This window comes from Synchytrium microbalum (genome assembly GCF_006535985.1).
Source record: "Synchytrium microbalum strain JEL517 chromosome Unknown SmJEL517_scf0012, whole genome shotgun sequence".
In the NCBI taxonomy this organism is placed as follows: Eukaryota; Fungi; Chytridiomycota; class Chytridiomycetes; order Synchytriales; family Synchytriaceae; genus Synchytrium; species Synchytrium microbalum.
In genome coordinates this window covers 527,649-549,958 of record NW_022158361.1, presented here as the reverse complement: position 1 = coordinate 549,958, position 22,310 = coordinate 527,649, and the positions used below count along the sequence as shown (strand labels likewise).

The following is a 22,310-nucleotide window of genomic DNA, read 5'->3' as shown; positions in this document are numbered from 1 at the left end:
TTGCAGTTGAGGTTGTAAAAAAGGTTGTAATTATATATGATAACAATAAGAGGCTTCAGATTCACACACAGCTTCGGCTGGCCGATACCCTTGCTGTTTGAGACAACGTCGGTCGCTACCTCTAAAATTTAGTTTGGAACAGAAGCTTCCTACTCTATGTCAACGTCTCCGTAACCATCACTTGCTCTTGAATTCTCAGTCTTTTTGACATTTGCGTCTTTCTTTGAGTCTGAGTTTGTTGAACTTTGGTGGAATCTCGACGAACATTTCAAGATGGAGATCCTAAACTTCGCTTTTACAAAGTGGCTGTATCTCTCTTCATGATACTATCACTTTGAGATCGAGATCAGAAACATTTCAACACTCACTTTCATTGAAAGTTTATGAAATTTTATTTGAAGCCGAGACAAGAACAATTTATAACTACTGGGTGACAATGAAAAATATAATTGAATATCGTCCAGATTTCAACGTCTCCTCAACAACGAGAAGATCCCCATATTGACCTATACTACTGAGACCTCAAGTCTCATCCTCTTACTCCTACGGGTATCAAGCAGTTGCAAATCCCGACATGTAGGTGGTTGAATGGACATCATGGATACGTATGATGATGGTGATACGGTGTCTCTACTATCGTCATCGAATCTTCGTTTGTTACTTTGTTGGGTTGGTGATGATGATTCGATGCTAGAAGCTGACGGAGATTCCGGCGATGTGAATGCTATGCTATACAGTTCATCAGTGATGGGACTTGATGACATGGTTGTTGTGTTGGTATCAGATGGCTCTTTGGGTGATGGCAAGTATGATGGCGTGGCCGTATGTGACGTGTTTATGGTCATCATGGTAAACGTTGGACCATTACTAGTGCTGCTGGTGCTGTTAATACTACTATGGCTACTAGATACTGGTGCTTGAAAGACCTGTTCTCGACTTTCTACTATGTTGCCACTATTCTTGATACTACCAGTGGCCTTGACCATCAGAGCTGATGACCAAGTAGCAAAGGTATGGTGCGATACATAGAGATTATAATCGATAGCAGTTAGGAATTCCCGCTCATTGGTATTGACTTCTGCTATAGATAGACCAGCGATTTTGGACCATGCCTTATTGGAGTAGTTTCGATCTTGGAGATATTTGGCAGCTACTACCAAGGCCGAGAAAAACATGCGTCGTCCACAGATGGATGGAGATGGTGCCTTGTCCTGTGACCCGGTAAGAGCCGATGCAATTTCAGAATGTACATTGGTGGTGGTGGTTGCAGTCGATGATGATGGTGGTGGTGATTGAGTTTGTGCTGTTTGTGACGATGACTTTAATACATTACGAAGACGGACTAGATATAAGAGGGCTAATTGAAGAGTGGAGAATGATGTTCGAGATCGTCGAAGGATTTCCTGAAGGAATCGTCGAAGTGGCACCAGTTTCGTTTTAGACGATATGGATTGGTTTGGCCAGCAAGAGTCAATTAGTCCTGTTGCGATATCTGGATCAAAGAGAAGATAGAAATGAGCACGGAGGTGCCTCTTGTGACAGACGAGACGAGGATTCTTCTTACCGATAAGATTTTCGACGACGATGGTTCTATTTGCAATTGATTCAGAGACATGGATAGCATGAGAAGAGAGTTCAGTGGAGTTGTTACTAGAGAAGGGACCCATTGGTTGATTTTAAAATAGGAGAGAGGTTATGGCCGACTATATATGAAAAAGGTGTGTTTTCTTTCAAATGTCTAGAGGGCCATGGCAATAGCTGCCATGTCGATTGCTGCTGCCATTATAGGAGACATTTTCAGTTTCTTATTGAGCGTTGGGTTGTGGTCGTCGACTGAGCTTTTTACAATTCCTAATAAGAATTCAGTGACGTTGCTTGATTCGAGACTGAGTCACTTTGTGGTGGGCAGAGTCAGAGTGAATGTAGGAGTGCGGTGGTGGTCGTCGATAGCAAGGCTGATTGAGTTTGGGGCCCTGTCTGGAGTACCTCGTTGGTGTTTCAGAGGTCTTTTCCTCCTTTTGCGTATCTTAAAGAGTTGTGAATCGTTTTTCACACATTTTTTGCTCAGTCATACATTGCGAATCGGACGCAACGCGGTAGAGAAAGGGATGACGCAGCCTTGAAGTGACGAGCTCTGAAATATAGATTTCTATCGGTGACAAATGAGAATTGAATCAGCGGTTGGCAATCCGTGCTTGATTTGGTTGATGAGATTCTACAAATTCTCATATGTGCGATCTTAAGTACGAAGGGTTGAAGTCTAACGATTTGAAAAATTATAGAGCATTTTTACACTTGGAAATAAATCTGATAGTATGAAACAATTCGGTTGGAAGTTATGTCGTTTGTACTGAAAAGCTTAAACGATGGCAGACGTATTCCAATTCGAAGGGTGTGCTAGCGAGTCACCACGTGGGCCTCCAAGGACGCCAGTGCCTTTCAAAATCCATGTCTCTGACGAGCTTCTGGGTGATTTGGGTAATCGATGTGAAGGAAGCGTGGTTTTGTTTTTGCACGAAGCTTACAGACTATTTTTTCCACGTTTAGCTACAAGATTAGCTCAAACTCGCTTTCCTGATGGTAAGAACACCACTTTCAATGATTTCCTTCAACCTCGTTCTTCTGTCCAGCTGTTGGTAACCGTGACATTTCCCTTCCACAGAACTCACGGACGCAGGTTGGACGTACGGCTCAAACTTGCAGTATATGAAATCGTTGGTCGACTATTGGAAGAATTCTTACAACTGGAGGCAGCAGGAAATACACTGTATGTCGTTGCTTATGTATTCAAGAATGGACGGCAGAACTCATGTCGCTTGCTTTTTTCTCATTTAGTAAACGAATATGATCATTTCAAGATGTATATTCCTGAGACTGAGTAAGCTTTGTGTTTGGCTCTTGTATACTTTGCTTTGCCTTGATCCGTTCCACGTTAACTGGGATCAAACCAACAATGTAGTATCAACCTCCACTACGTCTATGTCAAGTCGCCACGAGCTGATGCTAAACCATTGCTATTTTTACATGGTGAGCTGTTTAGATATCAGAATCCGTCACTTTTGATTTTTGACACAAAACCTTTATCTTGGAAAACAGGTTGGCCTGGTTCATTCTACGAAGCTTGGAAGCTAATCCCACTATTGACAAAGCCGAAAAGTGGACCAGCATTCCATATGATCGTTCCTTCTTTGCCTGGCTACGGCTTCTCGTCTGCTCCAAAGAGAAAGGGTTTTGGAGTCAAGAAGGTCGCTGACACTGTTCACCAACTCATGTTCAAGTATATACTGTTTGACAAGACCAATTTAGTCTTTTGCTAAGAAGGCGAGCTTTCTAACGGCTCTCCTTTGTAGCCTTGGATACAAGACTTATTACGCACAAGGAGGAGACTGGGGCTCGTCGATATGTCGAACGTTGGGTCTCTACTACCCAAAGAACTGTCTAGGTATGAAGTATTGTGGGCTGCAATGTTTCAATATGGCTTAACATCATTGGTTGTCAAACAGCGATTCATATCAACTTGTGTATCGTGGGACACGACAGCTCCAATTGGATTCACAGAATGCAGATTCTCGAGCTGAAATACACTGGACCACTCTTCTTCCTCTCAAAAGAAGACTACAAGGGCTTGAACGATGCTTCAAAGTTTAATGCGAATGGTGGTGAATTGGCTTATCAGGCCATTCAGGGAACTAAACCACAGACATTGGGTTATGGACTTACAGACTCACGTATGTCAAGCTTTGTTTTGGCATGCACATGAAATGAAAATAGCAGGAGTCTTAACTTTAATCCAAAAACAATTTAGCTGTCGGACTCGCCGCTTGGATTATCGAAAAGGCACGACATTGAGCTATTTTCAAATCCATTTTTCGTTCATGGCTAACACGAGTCATGAATAGTTCCACTCATGGTCCGATTGCCACGGCGATTTGAGCAACTCCTTCTCAAAGGATATTCTGCTCAACAATGTCATGATTTACTGGATCAATGGTTGGTGTTCAAAACGCCAGGTTGATTCAATAAGATGACACTCACAATTAAATTCAAAAAAAATTGCCTTGATAGGGTCAATTACCTCAAGCACGAGATTGTATTACGAAAGCATCGGAACAGGTGCTCAGGCAGCCGCTGCAGCTGCTGCAGCTCGTAGTGCTGGTAAACCATCTGGCTCAAAGAAAATGCCATACGTCACGGTTCCCACCGGTGTGGCCAATTTCCCAAATGAGCTTTCCAAGCCCCCAAAGAATTGGGTAGAGAGTTATTATAACTTGAAGTAAGAGATTGGGTGCTACGCCGGTTGTAGTGCCTTCTTTGCTGACCTTTTTTGAACCGATTTAGGCACTGGAGTGTTCATGAACGTGGTGGTCACTTTGGCGCAATGGAGAATCCAGAAGCTTTAGCAAAAGATGTGCAAACGTTTATTAGTAAATTGTAGGAGTCATTGAAATATATATTGCTGTCGCTTTCAAAGCTTAATATGAATGGCGTGGGCATGGCTTCCCAGTGCTAACTTTCTTTTCTCCCATGCTTGGCAGAATATATCCAAACTACAATACAACCCCGAAAACTTCAGGCAAGAAACTTTTATACTATTAAGAAGTCCGATCTCTTCTACACCACTTATAGGACGATTTTGAAACTTGGTAACTAGCACACCGTTCGACGAAGCATCATGATTACGCCTGCGGCCTGCAGCTGTAACTATGTTGGTGTTGTTTGGCCAATTCTTGCGATGTTTCATTACACATCGCAAACATTTTTCGCCGGATTGGGTTCGCTATCATGAAGGGTGTGGGGCTGCAGCTGACAGCTCGCATGAGGAAGGGGGACGTGTTTTGAGGGTTGTAGTAGTACTTTAGATGTGCTTTCTTCTTTTCAGTTTAATAAAACTACATTTCAAGAAAAAAAATACACATCGCTTTACACGTCGCTATACCGGCCAATAATACCGCGGTATAGCACCAGCCGTTTCACCAAGTACACCGGAAGTGAAGACGATACCCAATCCCAAAAGTCGCACCACGTCGTTGTACCGTAATGGGGATGCTAAATGCTACCTGATGGAGCAGCTTCGATTGATATCCAGTTCATCATAGTGGTGTTCTTGATCTTTGCTTTCTTTATGATGTTTTGTATGTGGGTCAATCTCGAGATCATATTGGAAATGTGCAGATACTTGGAGAGATTGAAAAGAGAACCTGGAAGGCCTTTTTACCCTGTTACGCGGTGCGGACAGTTAGTTTCAAGTTCCTGAAAAAAATAAAAATACATTGCTTGATTTGCATTCTATTAAAAATCTTAACAAGAAATTTTAGCGTTCTGGAACATGTCGCGGTCGATCGCGTGAAAACGGTTTCATTCGTGAGAAAGAGCGTGTTCGGCCCCTCCACTGTCTTGAGCTCCAACAGCCAACTTCTAACGTCCAACAAAATATATATTAGCAAAGATGCAGCGAGGGGGCTATAGAGGAGGCTATGGAGGCGGAGAACGTGACCCATCAGTGATTATGAGCGAGCTACCTCCAGGATATCGTCGATATGGAGGAGCTGCCGGCTTATTTCATCCAAATCAACCAGTCGAAAAGCGACAACGCAAATCAATGCAGAGGAGAACGGTTGATTATTATTCGGGAATGATGAGAGCGATCGAAGTAAGTTCTATCATGTAGACGGTTATTGGATGGTGTTTTTTTGGTTGTTTGCGAAACTCATTCTATGCAATTTTTGTCGTAGCTGAGAGCATCACAAAAGAACAAGAAGAACACTTATTTGATGCAGCCTGATCCAAATTTTACAGTCAATGTAAGAACGCGGTGTTGTGAAGATATGGGAGGGTGTTTGGACGAACCAAAACAGCCCCATTACTTACACTATGAAGGATTGGTTGCTGACAATCTATAACCATACACCATTAGATGCTCCCACCTAGCATGTACCCAGACAACCCAACTACGGGTATAACGACAAAATACATTCACACGTCGACAAACAAGGTTCGATGTCCCATCAATGTCGTCAAGGTATGTGAATGTAGGAAGCAGATTCACTATAATTGGTGATTAATGAATATTTTCTATATTCACAGTGGACGCCTGATGGTCGACGTCTAGTAACGGGCGCACAAAGTGGTGAATTCACTTTATGGAATGGGTTGACCTTCAATTTCGAGACAATCTTACAGGTATGCGTGGCATCTGGCATGATGAGTTTGAGTAATTTTGGTAGCAAAAAGGCCAGTTTTGAACTCTATCTGATGAAGCGCTGCTCATTTGCGGACATATGCTATAATAAAAGTCACTGCTGACTTGTTTGTCTTTGTAGGCACACGATTCAGCAATTCGAGCCATGATATGGTCTCACAACGATACATGGATGGTCACTGCTGATCATTCAGGCATGATCAAATACTGGCAATCGAATATGAATAACTTGAAGGCTTTCCAGGGGCATCGTGAAGCTATTCGCGAATTGGCGTAAGTACTTTGTGAGAGAGAGGGAGCTCACAATATTTCCGGAAGTCGGAACATCCAAGAGTCCATGCATATAAATGCTTTGCTCACCTATACCGAAACACCCTGTACAATTAGCTTTTCACCAACAGATTCGAAATTCGCATCATGCAGTGATGACTCGTTAGCAAAGATATGGAACTTTGAGCAAGCTACTGAAGAATGTGTTCTTCAAGGTATGCCCACACGATTGGGGTTACTGATGAGATTAAAGAGCAAAAAAAGCCTACAGGAAATTTACGAACGATTCATTGATCTCATCTTACTAGGTCATGGTTGGGATGTTAAATGTATAGATTGGCATCCTACAAAAGCACTCCTCGTCACAGGATCCAAAGATAATCTCGTCAAGTTATGGGATCCAAAGACTGGTAAAAATCTAGCTACATTGTAAGTTTTCCCGCTGAAAGCGCTGTTTCCAGAAAACAGGTAGCATTAGATTCTCCGAATATACTAACCTCTTTGCTCCTGCAGGCATGGTCACAAAAACACGATATCATCAGCAAAATGGAACAAGAATGGAAATTGGTTGATTACTGGATCTCGAGATCACAATTGTCGGATATTCGATATCAGGACTTTGAAGGAGTTGCAAACTGTTCGAGCACACAAGAAGGATGTTACTTGTAAGCAATGTTGCATCGAGGCATTCTATCTCCTCTTTTGTTGTATCGGTGACCCCAACTCTCCAACGCTTATTAAAACAGGCGTAGTATGGCATCCCATCCACGAAACGCAATTCACAACAGGAGGTGCAGATGGTGCCATCAATTTCTGGACTGTAGGAACTGATTTCCCAATAGGTGGTCTAGAATATGCACATGAACTGCAAGGTCAACCATCACAAGTCTGGGCACTAGACTATCATCCATTGGGCCATGTGCTTGTATCAGGATCTAATGACCATACAACGAGATTCTGGACGAGAAATCGAGTTGGAGAGACCATGTTGGATCGATTTGGATACGGATATCGAGCAGAGGGTAGTTGGGCTCCTGGTGTTTATGGAAGGGTTCCTGGTGCTCCAGTTCCTATTGGTGTGATTCCCGGGGCTGTTAAAGTTGAAGCTGATAGGAGTACGCAAGAGGATGATGAAGATGGTAAGAGTGTTTGTACAGTCATTTGTAGTTCCAGGACTTCGTTTTTGCTCGCAAACCTTGACTCTTGTTCTTCATCAACCACGTCTAGACGATGTAGTATTGCCAGGATTACGAACCAAACCAGTGGCGAATAATCGACTGCCTGGATTTGGAGGTCCACGACGAAATGCTCCACCATCATCATCTAGCAATAGTAGTAGTGGAATGAATCGCGACAGTCCTCAACGACCCAGTGGTAACAGTCCATATCAGCCTCAGAATCAACAGCAACAACATCAACAATCTCCACAACAAAACCAACAACCGCAACAACATCAACCACCTCCGCAACAATACCAGCAACAACAACAGCAGCAACGAAATCAAGGATACAACAATCAGCCGCCACCAAATTGGGATGCCCCACCCGGTACCAGTGATAGTAGTAATAACTCAACCATGCCACCTGGCATGCAAGCATACAATAATAATATGCCGAGTAGTAATGCACCACCTCCACCACCACCATCTATGAGTCTCCCACCGGGTGGAGCTCTTCCAATGCAGCAAGCAGCTCAATTGAAGATTCAGCAACAATTTGCCAAGTTTCAGCAAGAAGCAATGATGCAGGGACGAGGCGGGGGAGACGGTGGAGAGAGACCGCCTGGTATGTAAAAAGTTAATGTATATAACGGAAATTTTGCATAGGAAGGGCTAGTTCAAGTTTTGTGAGAATATACGCATTAGCATCCTACAGAGTAAGATCAGACGCCGATCTGAGTGTATTGCATGGATCGCGGTGATCGTATAGACCGCATTGTATTAAAGCGCTGAGGTCGGCTCTAGTTTCATGGTTTCGCAGAGTTGTTTTTTGCATCCAATAGTTGGACAACGTGCAAAAGCTTCAAAAACGTTGGGGGTAAAAAAAGCGGAGTGGGTTTTATAAGTAGGAAGGAGATGATATAGCTAGGACAGTCAGAACATGATGCACCCGCAGAAGTTAGGCACAATTCGGCGTCCCAAATACCCTCCTTCAGAGCAGCAACAGCAGCAACCGTTGCGAAACAGTCAACAACAGCACTTTCAAGAGCAGGGCAGACAGATGGCCCTAGCAATTGTAACGAATAATGATCCTCCTACTTTTGGTCCTATTACTCCCTCGAGCTGGTTGAACAATACAAGGAATCAAACGCTGGCCTTTGCCTTTCCTTTGGCCTCTAATCCTGTTGCTGGAGACGAGCAGAGAACAGAGTAAATGCGAATCTTTTGTGCAGTTTTACATGTATGCATGCTTGTTCTAACTCTCCGAAACTTTTGTCCTAGTGCCATTCCACAACAGCAACCACAACAAGAGCAACCAAGAAAACAGCAGCCAGATGCAGAAGAAGACGATGATGTATCCGGAGACGAGTCTGGGGATGATAGTGACGAGTACATGGACGAGAGCTCTAACGTTGCTCAAACGTCACGAAAGAATCCTACTGGAGCTGGCGTCAACAAGAAACAACCGTCTACGCCTCACGATATGCTAATGCTGGCTGCTAATACGCAATATTCGCAACTGCAACAAGAGTCTTCGTCGTCGTCGAGTGTGCCGGCATCGCCAAAAGCGAAGAAGAGTACAAGTGTTGGTAGCACGGTTTGCCCGACTTGTGGAAAGAATTTTAGTAGATCTTCGCACTGCTCGAGGCATATTAGGAGTGCGCATAGTACCGTTATGCCTTACGCTTGTAAGTTTCAGGAGATCGACTTTACATCCGTTTGTTTTGTACTGAAACATTTCGTTCCTTAGGTCCTGGATGTCCCCGCCGCTTTGGCCGTGCAGAGACACTCAAAAAACACGTGAAAGCAGCCCATGCTACGCTTTCCATCAGTTTTAAAAGAGGGAGAAGAACGAGACATAACGAAGATGTTGGAAGCCGCATACGTGTTAGTCGCCGTGAGGATGACGAAACCGAGGATTCACCAACATCCGAAGCAACTCCCGAATCATATAAACATCATCATCGCAACAATAGCAGCAACATTGAATCACCGAGAAGTGCTACCACAAGCATGCACGATGATCCTAGTGTACATGAAGAATCGCCTAGAACAGTAGTGACAACAGCCACTCAAACCATGTCTATGCCTCCTTCATCGCCACGTATAATGAACCGTCATCCGTCTCCGAGAGAGGACGGTGCACCACCTGAAATCCATTTACCGCCGCCGAGTATGACATATCAGTTACCTTCCGTATCGGACTTGTTAACTTCAAACACGGACTCTGATAGTATTGTACTGCCGATTCAGCAACAGCAGCAGCAGCACCAACAACAGCACTCAATGCAATCGCAACAGCACCAGCAGCAACATCAACAGCAACTACAGCAGCAGTTACAAAACAATAATGTGCCCACACCACCCGAATCACCCTATGGAATAGGCCCATCATCGAATCGAGGATACTCTGCATCACCGAGGTTTATGCCGTGGAGTCCTCCCATTAACGCTCAAACAACAAACACAAGCAACAGCAACAATAGTAGTAGTTCCTCATCAACAAACTCATCGTCTACATCCACATCCACGTCTCATAATCAAATCCCATCAAGCTCAACACCATACGTGACATCTATAACGGCGCCTACACCGCTCACGCTCGAACCAACCCCACAGCAGCCGCCGTCACCGATGCTGTCACCTGGCGTATCTGGCTGGAGTATCGGCGCTTCGCCGGGGTTGGGAGCAACACCACATTTAGCTGGTAGTAATATACGGGAGGTTGAATTCGCGAATAGTTGGATTTTGCCTTCTCCGATACTGAGGGCTGTACGAGGGTGGAATGAGAATGAGAGGTATGGAACTGGGAGTTTTTCCAGTGCACCAAGTGGTCAAAATGGAAGTGGGAATGGCATTATGAACGGTGGTGGTGTGGTGACGACGAGTAGTGGTACTAGCAGTACCGCATCGTCGACGTGATTTGTGTTGGAAAGGGGAGGTCATTAGATAAGAGACGAGGTGTGAGTTGTATCATATACAGTTTGTTATCATAGTCATAACGTTATCATCATTATTATATTACATATATCATCACTATTAGATATTATTAGAAATATCAGATATCATATAGAAGTATAGAGGTTGAAATCATCGTGAATTAAAGCCCTTTTGTTCTGTTCCAGGTTCTGTTGACACGTGGGACTTGATCTTACATCTTACATTTCCATTGAAATTTCCAAACTCAGCTGTTCAAGTGGAGCAAATCAAGAGAACAACACCACGTATATAAATCCTATAATGTCATCATACGCAGCACTCAAGCCCATCTTTGACGAAGCAGGACAAGGCCATGTCTTTACATTCTGGGATTCCATCAAGGACGACTCGCAAAAACAATCAGATTTATTGACTGCATTGAGTGGGATTGATCCTGCTAGATGTAATAGGATATTCAAGAATACTGTTGGTGGTGGAAGCAAGGATGTAAGTGGTGGTGGTGGGGGCATCAAACCATTGCCATCTGATTCTGTGTATAGTACTATTACTGGGAATGCTGATGAGGTATGTGCTTGTGAGATATGGGGTTATATGATGATGAATATTATGGAATTTATCATTCATTCGCGATATCATTGATTTCACTATTGGTCTTTGGTTCTCGCAATCCTGACAAAAACAACATCGCTCACACCGACGCGTTTCGTTTCTACCAGATCAAGAAATGGAAACACGAAGGCCTCAAACTCATCTCTGAAAACAAGGTCGGCCTCATCCTCCTCGCAGGTGGTCAAGGAACCCGTCTCGGCTCATCAGCACCCAAAGGATGCTACGACATTCTCCTCCCATCCCATAAATCTCTCTTCCAGCTACAAGGAGAACGAATCGCACGCCTACAAAAAGTCGCCGAATCTACCTTCAACAAACCCGAAAACACTGTAATCATCCCGTGGTATGTCATGACGTCTGGACCAACACGTAAACCAACTGAATCGTATTTCAAGGAACACCGTTACTTTGGCTTGATTCCAGAGAATGTAATGTTTTTTGAACAGGGTGTGCTACCTGCTTTTGACAGCACCGGGAAAATATTCATGGAGAATGAGTATACGCCTGCTGTAGCTCCAGATGGTAACGGTGGTATATATGCAGCGCTACGTAAAGAGGGTGTGCTTGCCGACCTGTCAAAGCGAGGAATCCCATATATACATGCGTACTGTGTTGACAACTGTCTTGTAAAGGTAGCTGATCCGACGTTTATGGGGTATTGTGTCGCCAAGGATGCTGAAATGGGGTGTAAAGCCGTACCAAAAACAGCACCGAACGAACCAGTTGGTATCATATGTATCAGGGATGGGAAATATGGGGTTGTGGAATACTCGGAAATGGATGCTGCCTTATCCGCCGAACGAGATAGTAATGGTGGATTGGTATACCAGGCGGCAAACATTGCAAACCATTTCTACACACTAGACTTTTTATCCACGATATGCTCTGAAGAGTTTGAAGGCAAACTCGACTACCACATAGCACGAAAAAAAATCAAACACGTTGACTTGGCATCTGGCAAGATGGTGTCACCCGATAAACCAAATGGTATAAAACTCGAAATGTTTATCTTTGATGTACTCCCACATGCCACCAAAGTCGCCGTGCTTCAAGTCGCACGTGCAGAGGAATTCTCGCCATTGAAGAACGCACCTGGATCGCCTGATGGTGATTCGCCAGATACTAGTAGGAGTGATATTATGAAGCAGCACAAGAGGTTTTTGGAGGCTGTTGGGTGTAGTATTGTCAATGGGGATGAGGGAAGTGAGGATGTGGTTGAGATTTCACCATTGGTGTCGTACGAAGGCGAAGGGCTTGAATCGTTTGCTGGGAAGAGTGTTAAGACGCCGATACATATCACGTCTGTATAGAGGAAAGTTGGGAGAGGGAGAGAGATGTAGGATATATTAGGAGTGTGAGAGTGGGGATGTGTGTATAGAGCTTAACATTATTGAGTCTGATAAAAAAGGGAGGAAGTCATTTAGAATGGGAAAAAGAAAGCAACAACACTTTGTAGTAGTCGTCAGCACAACAACAAACAAAAATATACCCCGTATAGTATTTCTGAGCAATTGATTTATTTCAAGAATTTAGGTGCGTCAAAACTTAATGTTTATATGTGTGTGATTTGCAAGGAGTAGTTGTGGAATGTGTCCCCATTTTGTTTCCTTCCTTATATACATAGATTACTGTAGTAGTTAAAAACAACAGAATGCTACTTTTTGTTGTACTGTATAATTATTCTTCTACTGTTTGAAGTGATTGTTTGATAGATGGTGTTGTGTTGACATCGACAGCTGTAGCATCCCCTGTACCACTCTCATCACCAGGAACTTCGGTTACTGCCACTACAGACTCACTATCATCATCATCGACTAATTCACCTCCTTCAGTACTAGAATAAACGACAGATGATGCAGAAGACGATGTCGTGCTGCTACCGGAGGGCAACATGACTGTCGGTGCTGGTGGTGGAAGCACTATCCTAGTTTGATTCCCTCCATTACGGTCAGGCTCACCTCCATTCTTGAGTCTGGCATACTGATAATGTAACATTTGGATGAGAGCGTCGTCTTCCTCAGCACTTCCATTTTTACTTCCTTTACCACCACCATTAGCAGCCCTACTATGATTGTAATGATCTGCCATATACAGCCTCGTATACCACTCCAAATATTCCAGGTAGTAAGAGTACGACTCACTCATCCAGAATATCGGTAGACTAGAAGTCGGCTTTCCAAGTAGCTCAACCTCATATTCTTGTAGAGCACGAGCAAATCCATCATTCGGTCGTACGATGGGTCGAATTATATATACAAGATTCCACGCGTCGTACAAGCTCATACCTCGATACTTCATAAGGTATGCCAACACGACCGTACTTGACCTCGATACACCGGCATGACAATGAACGAGTACACGTTCACCAGCTAATCGAGCTTCTTCTAGTATAGATGTGGTTTCTTCAAAGAGCACTCGAATGGGTTCGGTGGCGACATCTTCGATAGGGTAATCGTAATATCGGATTTGGTGGCGTCTTTTTACTATACGTCTTCTGGTTGGCTTTCGAGTCTTTTCATTATATTGTTGCGGCTGCGGCTGTTGTGGTGGTATTGTTGCACGATGAAGGACTGGCGACGTATTAGGCGAGGACTGTAAAGACGACAATACACTACTGCTGTTGCTACTAGCTTCACCATTCGGATATGTCGATGACGGTATAAATACTCCACTACTACTTATGTCACCATCCATCTCTCCATCTATTTCTTCGTCAATTTCCTCTTCATAATACGGTTCAATTTCAGCAAATCCCCATCCAAGCCTCAATACACGAGTAATCTTGTTTTGCCTCAACAAATCTGGACGTGCAGCAAAACATGATCCCAAATATAAGAAGTTATCCAAAATGGCTAATGGTACATCTCCAAATGGTACTACTTTGCCATACCAAACTGCATCTACCAGATGTAATTGTTTTACTTTTATGGCCAATACGGGCTCTGGAGTATTCATCATGGTGAGAGTTGATAGGTCGTCATCGTCGTCATCATGTTCATTAATATGACCGTTTGTGCCATGATATCCGTGTCTATCTATCTGCTGCTGTTGAGCAAAGTACCCCTGCGTTTCTTGAGCTGATTGATTTGATGGTGAAGATGATAACGAGAGTGACAATAAAGTAGCAGCAGTATCTTCATCGTCTTGAGCAGCTTCATCCCCAGCGGGCAATGAGAACCCTTCTTCGGGTACATATATGGTTTGTTTACCAGCGGCCGTATTGCTATTACTAGTATTTGCATGACCATTCTGATACTCGTTTACATACGATGCATCAGAATCAGTCCATAACGCATCAAATGAGTTGACTCCCATCATGCTCATATGAGTGGTATCAATTAACGACGAGTTTCGAGCAGGCACCTTGTACTCTTTTAATGACGATCTTCGAGATGGAGTCACGTAAGGCTGCTGTAAAGGTTGAGCTATTGGCTCCTGGATGGCTTCTTTTAGTGATGTTGGGTGTACATCCTTGCCAAGAGCCTTTAATACTTCTTCAGTCGGTCCACCCAAACCGTTACTATTATTGCTATTATTGGTAGTGATACCGAGACTAGACGTTCGAGCAGGAACTGCGGGTATACTACTATCAGACGATGATGTACTCGTGAGTGGTTCGACACTTGACGATGTGTTTGCATCAGACGCAAACAGGGTAGCAGCTGCACTAGTGTTACTTGTCGGGACACCTGTAGACGATGATGTTGTTGACCCTGACGACGACGATCGAGAAGGTACGACGACTTGAGAAGTATATGATTGTTGCTGCGGCGGATGCTGTTGTGGGACTGCAATCCTCTTTACAAGCATTGGGTACTTTTTGGCAAAGTCTCGTATCCCGCCTCTGAGATAATGAGCTTGGGTACAACGACCTTCGAGTATGAGTGCTTGACATACAATCGCTGCAAATCCATCAGGGCGACCTATATCGTCGTATACAATAATATCATGGCCAGCTCGTCGTAGAAAGTGTGGGTCGTGGACTATAAGGTGAACGGGAGTTAGTTCAGTATTGTGTGTGATTGGTGCAATAGAACGTATGTATGAATAGATGATCTTGCCAGTTGGTAGATTAGCAGCAATCAGTTCTGGTGTCAGTGACTAAGAATAGAAAGATAGGCCAGGGTTAGTTGATATGTTTTAAGTTTTTACTGCGAGCTTGCACCACATGCAATTTGAGTTTGGGTGGGGTCACGACAGAGCAAACCAGCCCTTTCGCAAGACCAAGATAATGAACAGGTAGATCAGCAAGGGCCATGAAATGATCCATCTTTTCTGCATTCATAATCTCCCAAAGATAACGGTGCTTGTCTGTGATAAGCTTTATCGTCTCCCAAACACCCCAAATGTTGATGAAAGAGATCTCCTTCCTTCTCAACTAGAATACAACTCTAATAGTGCATATGACTTGCCTGCGCAGGAGTGTTTTGCTTGATATGGAGAAGTCGGCCTAGCACTCTAGAACCAGGCAGCTGCAGATAACTCGAGTTGAATGCAGAAAGTTTCAATGTTGTGACGTCGATTAGGATTGTAAAGAGATATCTCCCCCGTAGAGCTTCCAAGACCTGCTCTGACGATATTTCGTATGGCGTTGTCTCACTAGTCACCATCATCTTGCTATGCTTGATATGTATATGAAGACGCTGGTGTCTTTTGTGTGATCAGAGTATGTTGTGAGGTTTAGCGAGATAGAACACGTTGCTTAAAGAGTCAGGATGATTATATATTATATTATACAGGCGTTTTGCACGTGTTCTCGCTGTTTAGACCTCTATCGACGTTGACGATCACAAGCGGAAGTGTCGAAAACAGATCATGCAACGAAAGCTCATGCAAGCCAGCTCCAGTTCCAAAGCGACGGCCAGACCACGTCAAGAACCAAGAACTGTTGAAATTGATAGAATCTGCTCTCGAACAGCTTTTGAATGGAAAGGGGTCCTTGAAACAAACAGATAATTTATTGATGTTCGCCATGAAAAAGACACCAACATAAAACAACCCTGGTTGCATACAAAAGCTGGTTGTTACAATTCCATAGAAAGTGAATAGTAGTATGGTAGACATGTAGAACGGCCCAAACGACAGCCTGTTATCTTGTAATCTTCCCAGCTTGTCAAAGATGTTTGTAGACGAACCCCAGCCAAAGTATGGTCTTGGATCAACCACAATTCTAGCAGCACGATTTGTCGTGGAATGACCGTCTTCTATAAAGTTGTGCGCGAGGCACCACACAAGAAGACTCGCTGCCCAGCGAGGTTCACATTCCTGTCCTCTCACAGTGGTCAATGAGGTCAATCTGCAGACGGGGTCAAAGAGCCATGGTGCTAGTCCTCCTATGGAAATTGTGAAGTTTGGAGAGGAGACATCGAAGATGAGGGTTGCGGAATAAGGAATGAGTCGCAATTCCGGGTTAATGTATTGAAGATTGCCCCTACTCATATAAAGTGATCTGAAGTCACATCGTGACATCTAGTTACCCTATTTGCGTGTCTAAAGTTATATGGAAGCTGTGCTGAGTCGCCTGAGCAGACAATGCATTGAAACTTCATTCAAGGCAGGACCATAATGGCAAATTGGTACTCAGCACGTCTTAAGAACTCGATAGCGTCTTCTCGCAAACACCCTCACTTGACGGCAAATGGCTTCTTGAAACAAAACAGATAATTTATTGATGATTTCAGAACAAACGAGCCCTTGCAGTACAGGAAAGAGCGTAATTTTAAGCCTTAATGATGGTGACCAACAACTCGCGGAAGTGGTGGCCAGTCTCAGATTGGACTCGAGCACTGCGAGTTGAATGGATGTTAGTGGAGGAGTCTGAGTTTGATGAGGAGGCGCAATGACTTACTAGAGAGTCTTGTTATACAAGCGTTGGTATGCTGCTTTGATGAGACTCATTACACGTGGATCACGATGACCTATGGTTGATGACGTGTTGATTAGTTTCATGCTTGGGCCCCATGCACAAAAACATGGAGTGTACATCGCTGGAATGCACAATACGTACGTGCAACCAATCGAGTCAGCGCGTGTTCATTACATCCAACACCAGCCATAGATTTCTCAATCAATTCAGCGATATAGGCTGGCCTGTCTCTCGTAGAGGCAACGATGCCCAACAGCGTCTTTTCCAAATGGTGTCCAGTTTCAGATTTGATTACTTTGGTAATGTCCTTTCCGTGGTTTCTCATGTAAAGCTCGTATACTTGCTGTAAATGTGCATCGCTTCTGTTGCACAGAATGCTGATGAAGATTAATGGGTCGCAACCTAAAGAAGCAACCAAAAAAAACACAAGGTTGGCGCTATCTCGTATGAATGCAACTTTCACTAACAACAATACTTACCGATACGACCTTCTCCTGCAGCATATAGCGCTTGCACGTCTGCAGCCGGGTCAAGCTTCTCTTGGGTCTCAACACGATGAGCTTGCAAGAGTACAACCAAAGTCTTTTCAAAGTTTCCACCGACTTCACTCTTGACGACCTTCTCAAGATCCTTGTTATACATGCGAGCATACGCGGCTTTAATGGCCATCATTTCAGCGTTGGTGCGTCCAACCTATTGTAGTCGTTTGTTAAGATCAATGTTGTTGACACAGAAGTAAAAACATTGACTCACTAAAATCTCGATAAGCGCATCTTCATCAGTTCCAAGCCCAGCCATAGCATCATACAAACATTTGGCGTCATAATCAGCCAAGTTCATACAACAAGCGACAGCGAGGTGGCCGTAGTTCCCAGATGTTTCAGATTTCACCTCCTCATGCAAGAATTTAGCAAAAGAGGCTTTATAAGCTACATCTAACTGAGCAGCGTGCTCGGGTGTCAAGTTCCCCAGTACGGAGATTATAGTTTTGTGATCAGCGCCCAGTCCCTTCATAGCAGTTCTCAACTGGTTGCAGTACGTCGATACTTGTTGACTGCTTAGCGGCGGTGTAGTCGTTGCATAGAACGAAGTAGTATTAGCGTATCCGCTAGTGTATCCTACTTGAGGACCTTGTGCGTAACCTTGTTGGTAAACGCCGCCTGTAGCAGGAACCCCGTTTGTTGGGCCGTATCCAGGCTGTTGAGGAAGGTAATAGGGCTGTTGTTGGTAGCCTGGTGCATTTGGTGGTGGTGCTGCATAATATTGTTGCTGTGGTGGTGGTTGCTGACCTGGATATGGTGCTGGTGCCTGTCCCGGATATTGTGCAGGTGGATAGCCAGCTGGAGCAGCTTGGCCTGGATATGGCGCTGGTGGGTAGCCAGCTGGGGGAGGGGTATAGCCTGCTGGTGGCGGGGCATACTAAAAATATTTGCGCGTTAGTGTACAGATGAGCAAGATTTGCAAAATGGTAATACTTACGTATCCTTGTGGAGGAGGAGCGTATTGCTGAGGAGCACCTGGAGGAGGTGCGTAGTATCCCTGTTGTGGTGGGTACTATTTCAAGGAAAACAATTCAGCAATCGTTTGTAGAAGTTGTTGAGCGGCCCTGCCGCTTACGTATGGTTGCTGTCCCGGAGCGCCTGGTGGAGGAGCATACTGTTGCTGAGGAGGATACCCCTTTGCGGTTGAAAAAAAAGCAAATGTTGAGTGTTGGTCAAGGATGATCAAATCTCGCCAATTGTTGCAAACAACAGCGCGATGTGGTGTAAATAGTGCGAAAAGAAAAAGCAGGCAGAAGCTCCAATTAAATGTCGAATACATACTTGTGGAGGATAGCCCTAAATGGTGGAATAACGTCAGTAAATATGAAGATTGAACGAACTTGCCGCCATTAGAACTCTTACCTGCTGAGGAGGGTAAGGTTGTTGCCCTGGTTGCTGATATCCTGGATAGCCTGGTTGTGCCATATTGTGTATTTGAATTCACTTATTAAGATGTTGACCGACTGGTATTGTGTTGGCGTTGAAAACTCGAGACAATGTGGGAACTTCTGTAAATATAATTTCAGCCAATCAGATGATGAGGCTGTGGAATCAAAGCTTGCAAACATTTCTTGGGTTCCAAAAGCAATTTGATGCCATGGAAACGTGGACAATGGGGTATAAATATACGCTTTTTCATTGGTCAAATCGCAAACGTAGTTTCGTCGTGGATTTGTTACATTTTGCGTCAACCGAGTATAGAGAAAATTGAGATTAAATCGTGTTCGAGTATATTTGAGAATTCAACTGACAATCCGATCTACTATTCAATTTGGTACGAACGGTCAGCAAAGTTCCCAGTTTGATCAGTGAACCATCGTACTCCGAGTCAGATCTTTCTCGAACTGCAGAAGATTTGTATGTTTTCTGATGTATAAGTTGAGCGATACGTAACAGTACCACCTACACTACTGAGGTACGTTCTTCGTCTCGATTTTTGCCCACGTCTGTTTGCGTCATATGTCAACATTCATCAACCAATTTTACTATTAGTTACTTGAGCAGATTGAAACAATGACGTCGATTCGAGAATTATTTGACGATTTTCTGAATGCGTCTGAAGCAAACACGACCATAAATGCATATAATTCTCTGCAACAAATACTTGAACACCCTATTGGTTATATTGAATTTCGTGATGGAGTCACTACACATTTGAATTTCAAGAACAAGGGTCTCTTTAAAGGTCGGTAATTGCTTGTATGAATCGTTTGAAAGTTTCTTGCCTTTAAGTGAGTCGTCACTCAACCAAACATTTTACCGCTAGTACTAGATCAAAAGTGGACTCTGGCAGCCCCATTACGAGACGGGCTTCTTAGCAAGGCACCGCCGAAAGTCGTGATTTCTGGTGCTGGACCATGTGGGTTACGAGCTGCTGTAGAATCAGCACTGTGTGGCCACGATGTAACTCTACTCGAGTTACGTGACGAGCTGTCCCGTCACAACATCCTAAAGACGTGGCAAAACACAGTCGACGACTTGCTGGGATTCGGTCTAGCCTCTTTCGTACCAGGTTTCAAACAGCATGGACCTCTGCACTTGGGAACACGAGAACTCCAACTATGTTTACTGAAAGCAGCACTCATATTTGGTGTAGACATCCACTTTGGAGTTGGTGTATGTGGTGTTATAGAGCCTGATGTAGATCTAGGTCTTGAGCATGCTGGTGCATGGCGAGTCTGGACACTCCCACAGCGTGAAGCTCGACAGAATCTAGGACGAGTTATACCCGACAATGAAGCTCAGGAGTTATCTCTACGGCCTGGGGAACAGGACGTTAGTAAACTATCACAGAAATCCAAGGTCGATTTTTATGAATATGCTACATCAATGGATGGTGCTGTACTACGTGCATCTACTCGTCTTGATGATATGAAGTTGGCACGAATCCAAGCTGCAAAGTTGATACCATTCGATACACTGATTGTTGCAGAGGGTGAATCGTCAAGGTTGATTCGACAGTTAGGGTTTGATCGAAAGATATTTAAATCGAATGAAGCTATTGGGCTTGTCGTAAATCTGGACTTTTCTGCTGCTAAACCATTGTCTGAGCGACAGAAGCCTGAATTTGTGCATTCAAAGGGTAAGCTCTCTGGACCGTACCAACCACACTTTCAGATGCAAAAATGCTACCTCTTATTCTGTTTTTGTAGCTATGGCAACTTGGAAAGACGGCCCGCTTGGGATTTTGATGGGACAGGGTCTGGATTTGGAGAATATCGAATACATGAGAGGAACCACACACTTTATCGCGGCTACAACACGTACACGAGCATTACAAGCGTTGGGAATTGTAAAGGCCATCGAGCCAACGGTTAAGGAAACGCTCGTGGCAGAAAATATGGATTTTGAGAAGCTACGAGGCTTGGCTAGGCTCTTGGCTGTAAGTTAAACATGAGATATGGAACACTACATGCAAAGACTCTGGGGTTTTTTCTCCCACTCACGAAACGCTTCTACTTCCAGCAATCATGTGGTATACCAGACGACGCATCCCTCTCCGCAAAACACGGTGTCCAAGTATTCGATTTCTCATGCCGAGGCCTTTGTGTCGAACCACTGAAATTCCTACAACCATCCACCTCACAATCACCATCTGCACTAATACTCCCAGCAGGCGACGCTCTCCAAAACCCATACTGGCCTCAAGGACTCGGCATAAACAGGGGGTTCATGAATGCATTGGATTGTGTCTGGGCTGCTCACCTGAAGGCAACAATGTCTGATGATATAGTAGATGAGGAGCGACGATATGCATTCCGGGTCATGGACTGGAGGACTTTTACAGCTGCTTCGAGTTTACAGAGTGGAAAATATTGGACTGTTGATCCGTTAACGAGGTATAGTCATGCATTGACTGTGAGTATTAATATGCATGATATCGAGATGAAGGTAGCGAAGAGTAGTATACCGCAGAGGTATAGGGATTTGCTGGGGATTGTGTTTGTGGAGCCTGCTGGTGGTGCAGGTTGAACATTTCAACGAGTGTGGTGTGGTGGTGGTGACAACACCACATATGTACACAAACTTGAAACCGATATACTTTAGATTCAATGGTATAGTTTACTTTTAAATACACCATTGTGGCTTCGTGGTCAAACTAACAAGATGGTTTCAATACCTTCCTCGTTCTGCTTTTTAAGGACAGTCATCCAAAAAGAAAACGAGTGACTTGTTGAGCCAGACCAGTGGAGGAAACCTCCCTTTCGTCTGATTTGGGCGCAGAAAATCCTGGCAAGCTCTGGCTCGTTTTCTTATGTGAAATTTGTGCAAAACTTGTTGAAATAGGTGTTGAAGGGTGACTGGACAGATTTTGGCGAATGACAATAGAGCTGCTCTGAGGGAAGAAGATAGGGATCGATTCTCGCTGTGGTTTTCAAGTACGTAGAGGCACTTTTATTGATTTGGGTGAGTGACCGGATAGTCCCAAAATCTGGGGGAAGAAATGGAATACGCAATGTTTGATTAAGGAACAGATGGCGTGGTTCAAGCGCTTCGTGGCCGGTAATAATTATGATTGTGTGCAAATTAATATATTTATTAATTGGCTAAAACTCGCATTACTAGAAAAATGGCAGATTGTTGAGTCTCGCAGAAAACATTCGTTACAATCATTTTCACGATACACAACATCACATCAAACGCGACAATAAAGCACGATAATTACTTGGAAGAGCCACTTTCACACCATCAAAACGCCTCTTGGGAACCGGATGCATCACACT

General features: G+C 44.1%; 7 protein-coding genes across 7 annotated transcripts; 4 read left to right on the top strand and 3 right to left on the bottom strand.

Moving 5' to 3' along the window:
- Positions 1 to 506: 506 nt before the first annotated feature.
- SmJEL517_g02782 (uncharacterized protein) lies at positions 507 to 1,667 on the bottom strand (the record flags this gene model as incomplete). Its single annotated transcript, XM_031168710.1, has 2 exons — positions 507 to 1,492; positions 1,565 to 1,667. 2 exons carry the CDS (start codon positions 1,665 to 1,667, stop codon positions 507 to 509), a joined length of 1,089 nt encoding a protein of 362 aa, XP_031025373.1.
- A 699-nt stretch (positions 1,668 to 2,366) lies between these two features.
- On the top strand, positions 2,367 to 4,435 carry SmJEL517_g02781 (microsomal epoxide hydrolase; the record flags this gene model as incomplete). Its single annotated transcript, XM_031168709.1, has 10 exons — positions 2,367 to 2,478; positions 2,548 to 2,580; positions 2,663 to 2,767; positions 2,836 to 2,878; positions 2,960 to 3,027; positions 3,097 to 3,277; positions 3,351 to 3,442; positions 3,504 to 3,728; positions 4,066 to 4,273; positions 4,339 to 4,435. The coding sequence occupies 10 exons, from the start codon at positions 2,367 to 2,369 to the stop codon at positions 4,433 to 4,435; spliced, it is 1,164 nt and encodes a 387-aa protein (XP_031025376.1).
- A 1,011-nt stretch (positions 4,436 to 5,446) lies between these two features.
- On the top strand, positions 5,447 to 10,551 carry SmJEL517_g02780 (uncharacterized protein; the record flags this gene model as incomplete). The annotated part of the gene is made up of 13 exons (XM_031168708.1): positions 5,447 to 5,650; positions 5,733 to 5,801; positions 5,915 to 6,019; positions 6,085 to 6,180; positions 6,321 to 6,472; positions 6,587 to 6,684; positions 6,778 to 6,898; positions 6,983 to 7,134; positions 7,216 to 7,608; positions 7,697 to 8,254; positions 8,625 to 8,838; positions 8,911 to 9,317; positions 9,380 to 10,551. The coding sequence occupies 13 exons, from the start codon at positions 5,447 to 5,449 to the stop codon at positions 10,549 to 10,551; spliced, it is 3,741 nt and encodes a 1,246-aa protein (XP_031025375.1).
- A 318-nt stretch (positions 10,552 to 10,869) lies between these two features.
- SmJEL517_g02779 (uncharacterized protein) lies at positions 10,870 to 12,488 on the top strand (the record flags this gene model as incomplete). The annotated part of the gene is made up of 2 exons (XM_031168707.1): positions 10,870 to 11,133; positions 11,286 to 12,488. The coding sequence occupies 2 exons, from the start codon at positions 10,870 to 10,872 to the stop codon at positions 12,486 to 12,488; spliced, it is 1,467 nt and encodes a 488-aa protein (XP_031025428.1).
- Positions 12,489 to 12,855: 367 nt separating this feature from the next.
- On the bottom strand, positions 12,856 to 15,448 carry SmJEL517_g02778 (uncharacterized protein; the record flags this gene model as incomplete). Its single annotated transcript, XM_031168706.1, has 2 exons — positions 12,856 to 15,279; positions 15,386 to 15,448. 2 exons carry the CDS (start codon positions 15,446 to 15,448, stop codon positions 12,856 to 12,858), a joined length of 2,487 nt encoding a protein of 828 aa, XP_031025429.1.
- A 1,449-nt stretch (positions 15,449 to 16,897) lies between these two features.
- On the bottom strand, positions 16,898 to 19,011 carry SmJEL517_g02777 (uncharacterized protein; the record flags this gene model as incomplete). The annotated part of the gene is made up of 9 exons (XM_031168705.1): positions 16,898 to 16,964; positions 17,027 to 17,096; positions 17,186 to 17,446; positions 17,524 to 17,737; positions 17,798 to 18,463; positions 18,524 to 18,598; positions 18,662 to 18,721; positions 18,868 to 18,882; positions 18,949 to 19,011. 9 exons carry the CDS (start codon positions 19,009 to 19,011, stop codon positions 16,898 to 16,900), a joined length of 1,491 nt encoding a protein of 496 aa, XP_031025424.1.
- A 588-nt stretch (positions 19,012 to 19,599) lies between these two features.
- On the top strand, positions 19,600 to 21,558 carry SmJEL517_g02776 (uncharacterized protein; the record flags this gene model as incomplete). Its single annotated transcript, XM_031168704.1, has 4 exons — positions 19,600 to 19,771; positions 19,853 to 20,668; positions 20,739 to 20,968; positions 21,052 to 21,558. 4 exons carry the CDS (start codon positions 19,600 to 19,602, stop codon positions 21,556 to 21,558), a joined length of 1,725 nt encoding a protein of 574 aa, XP_031025425.1.
- Between the last annotated feature and the right edge of the window lie 752 nt (positions 21,559 to 22,310).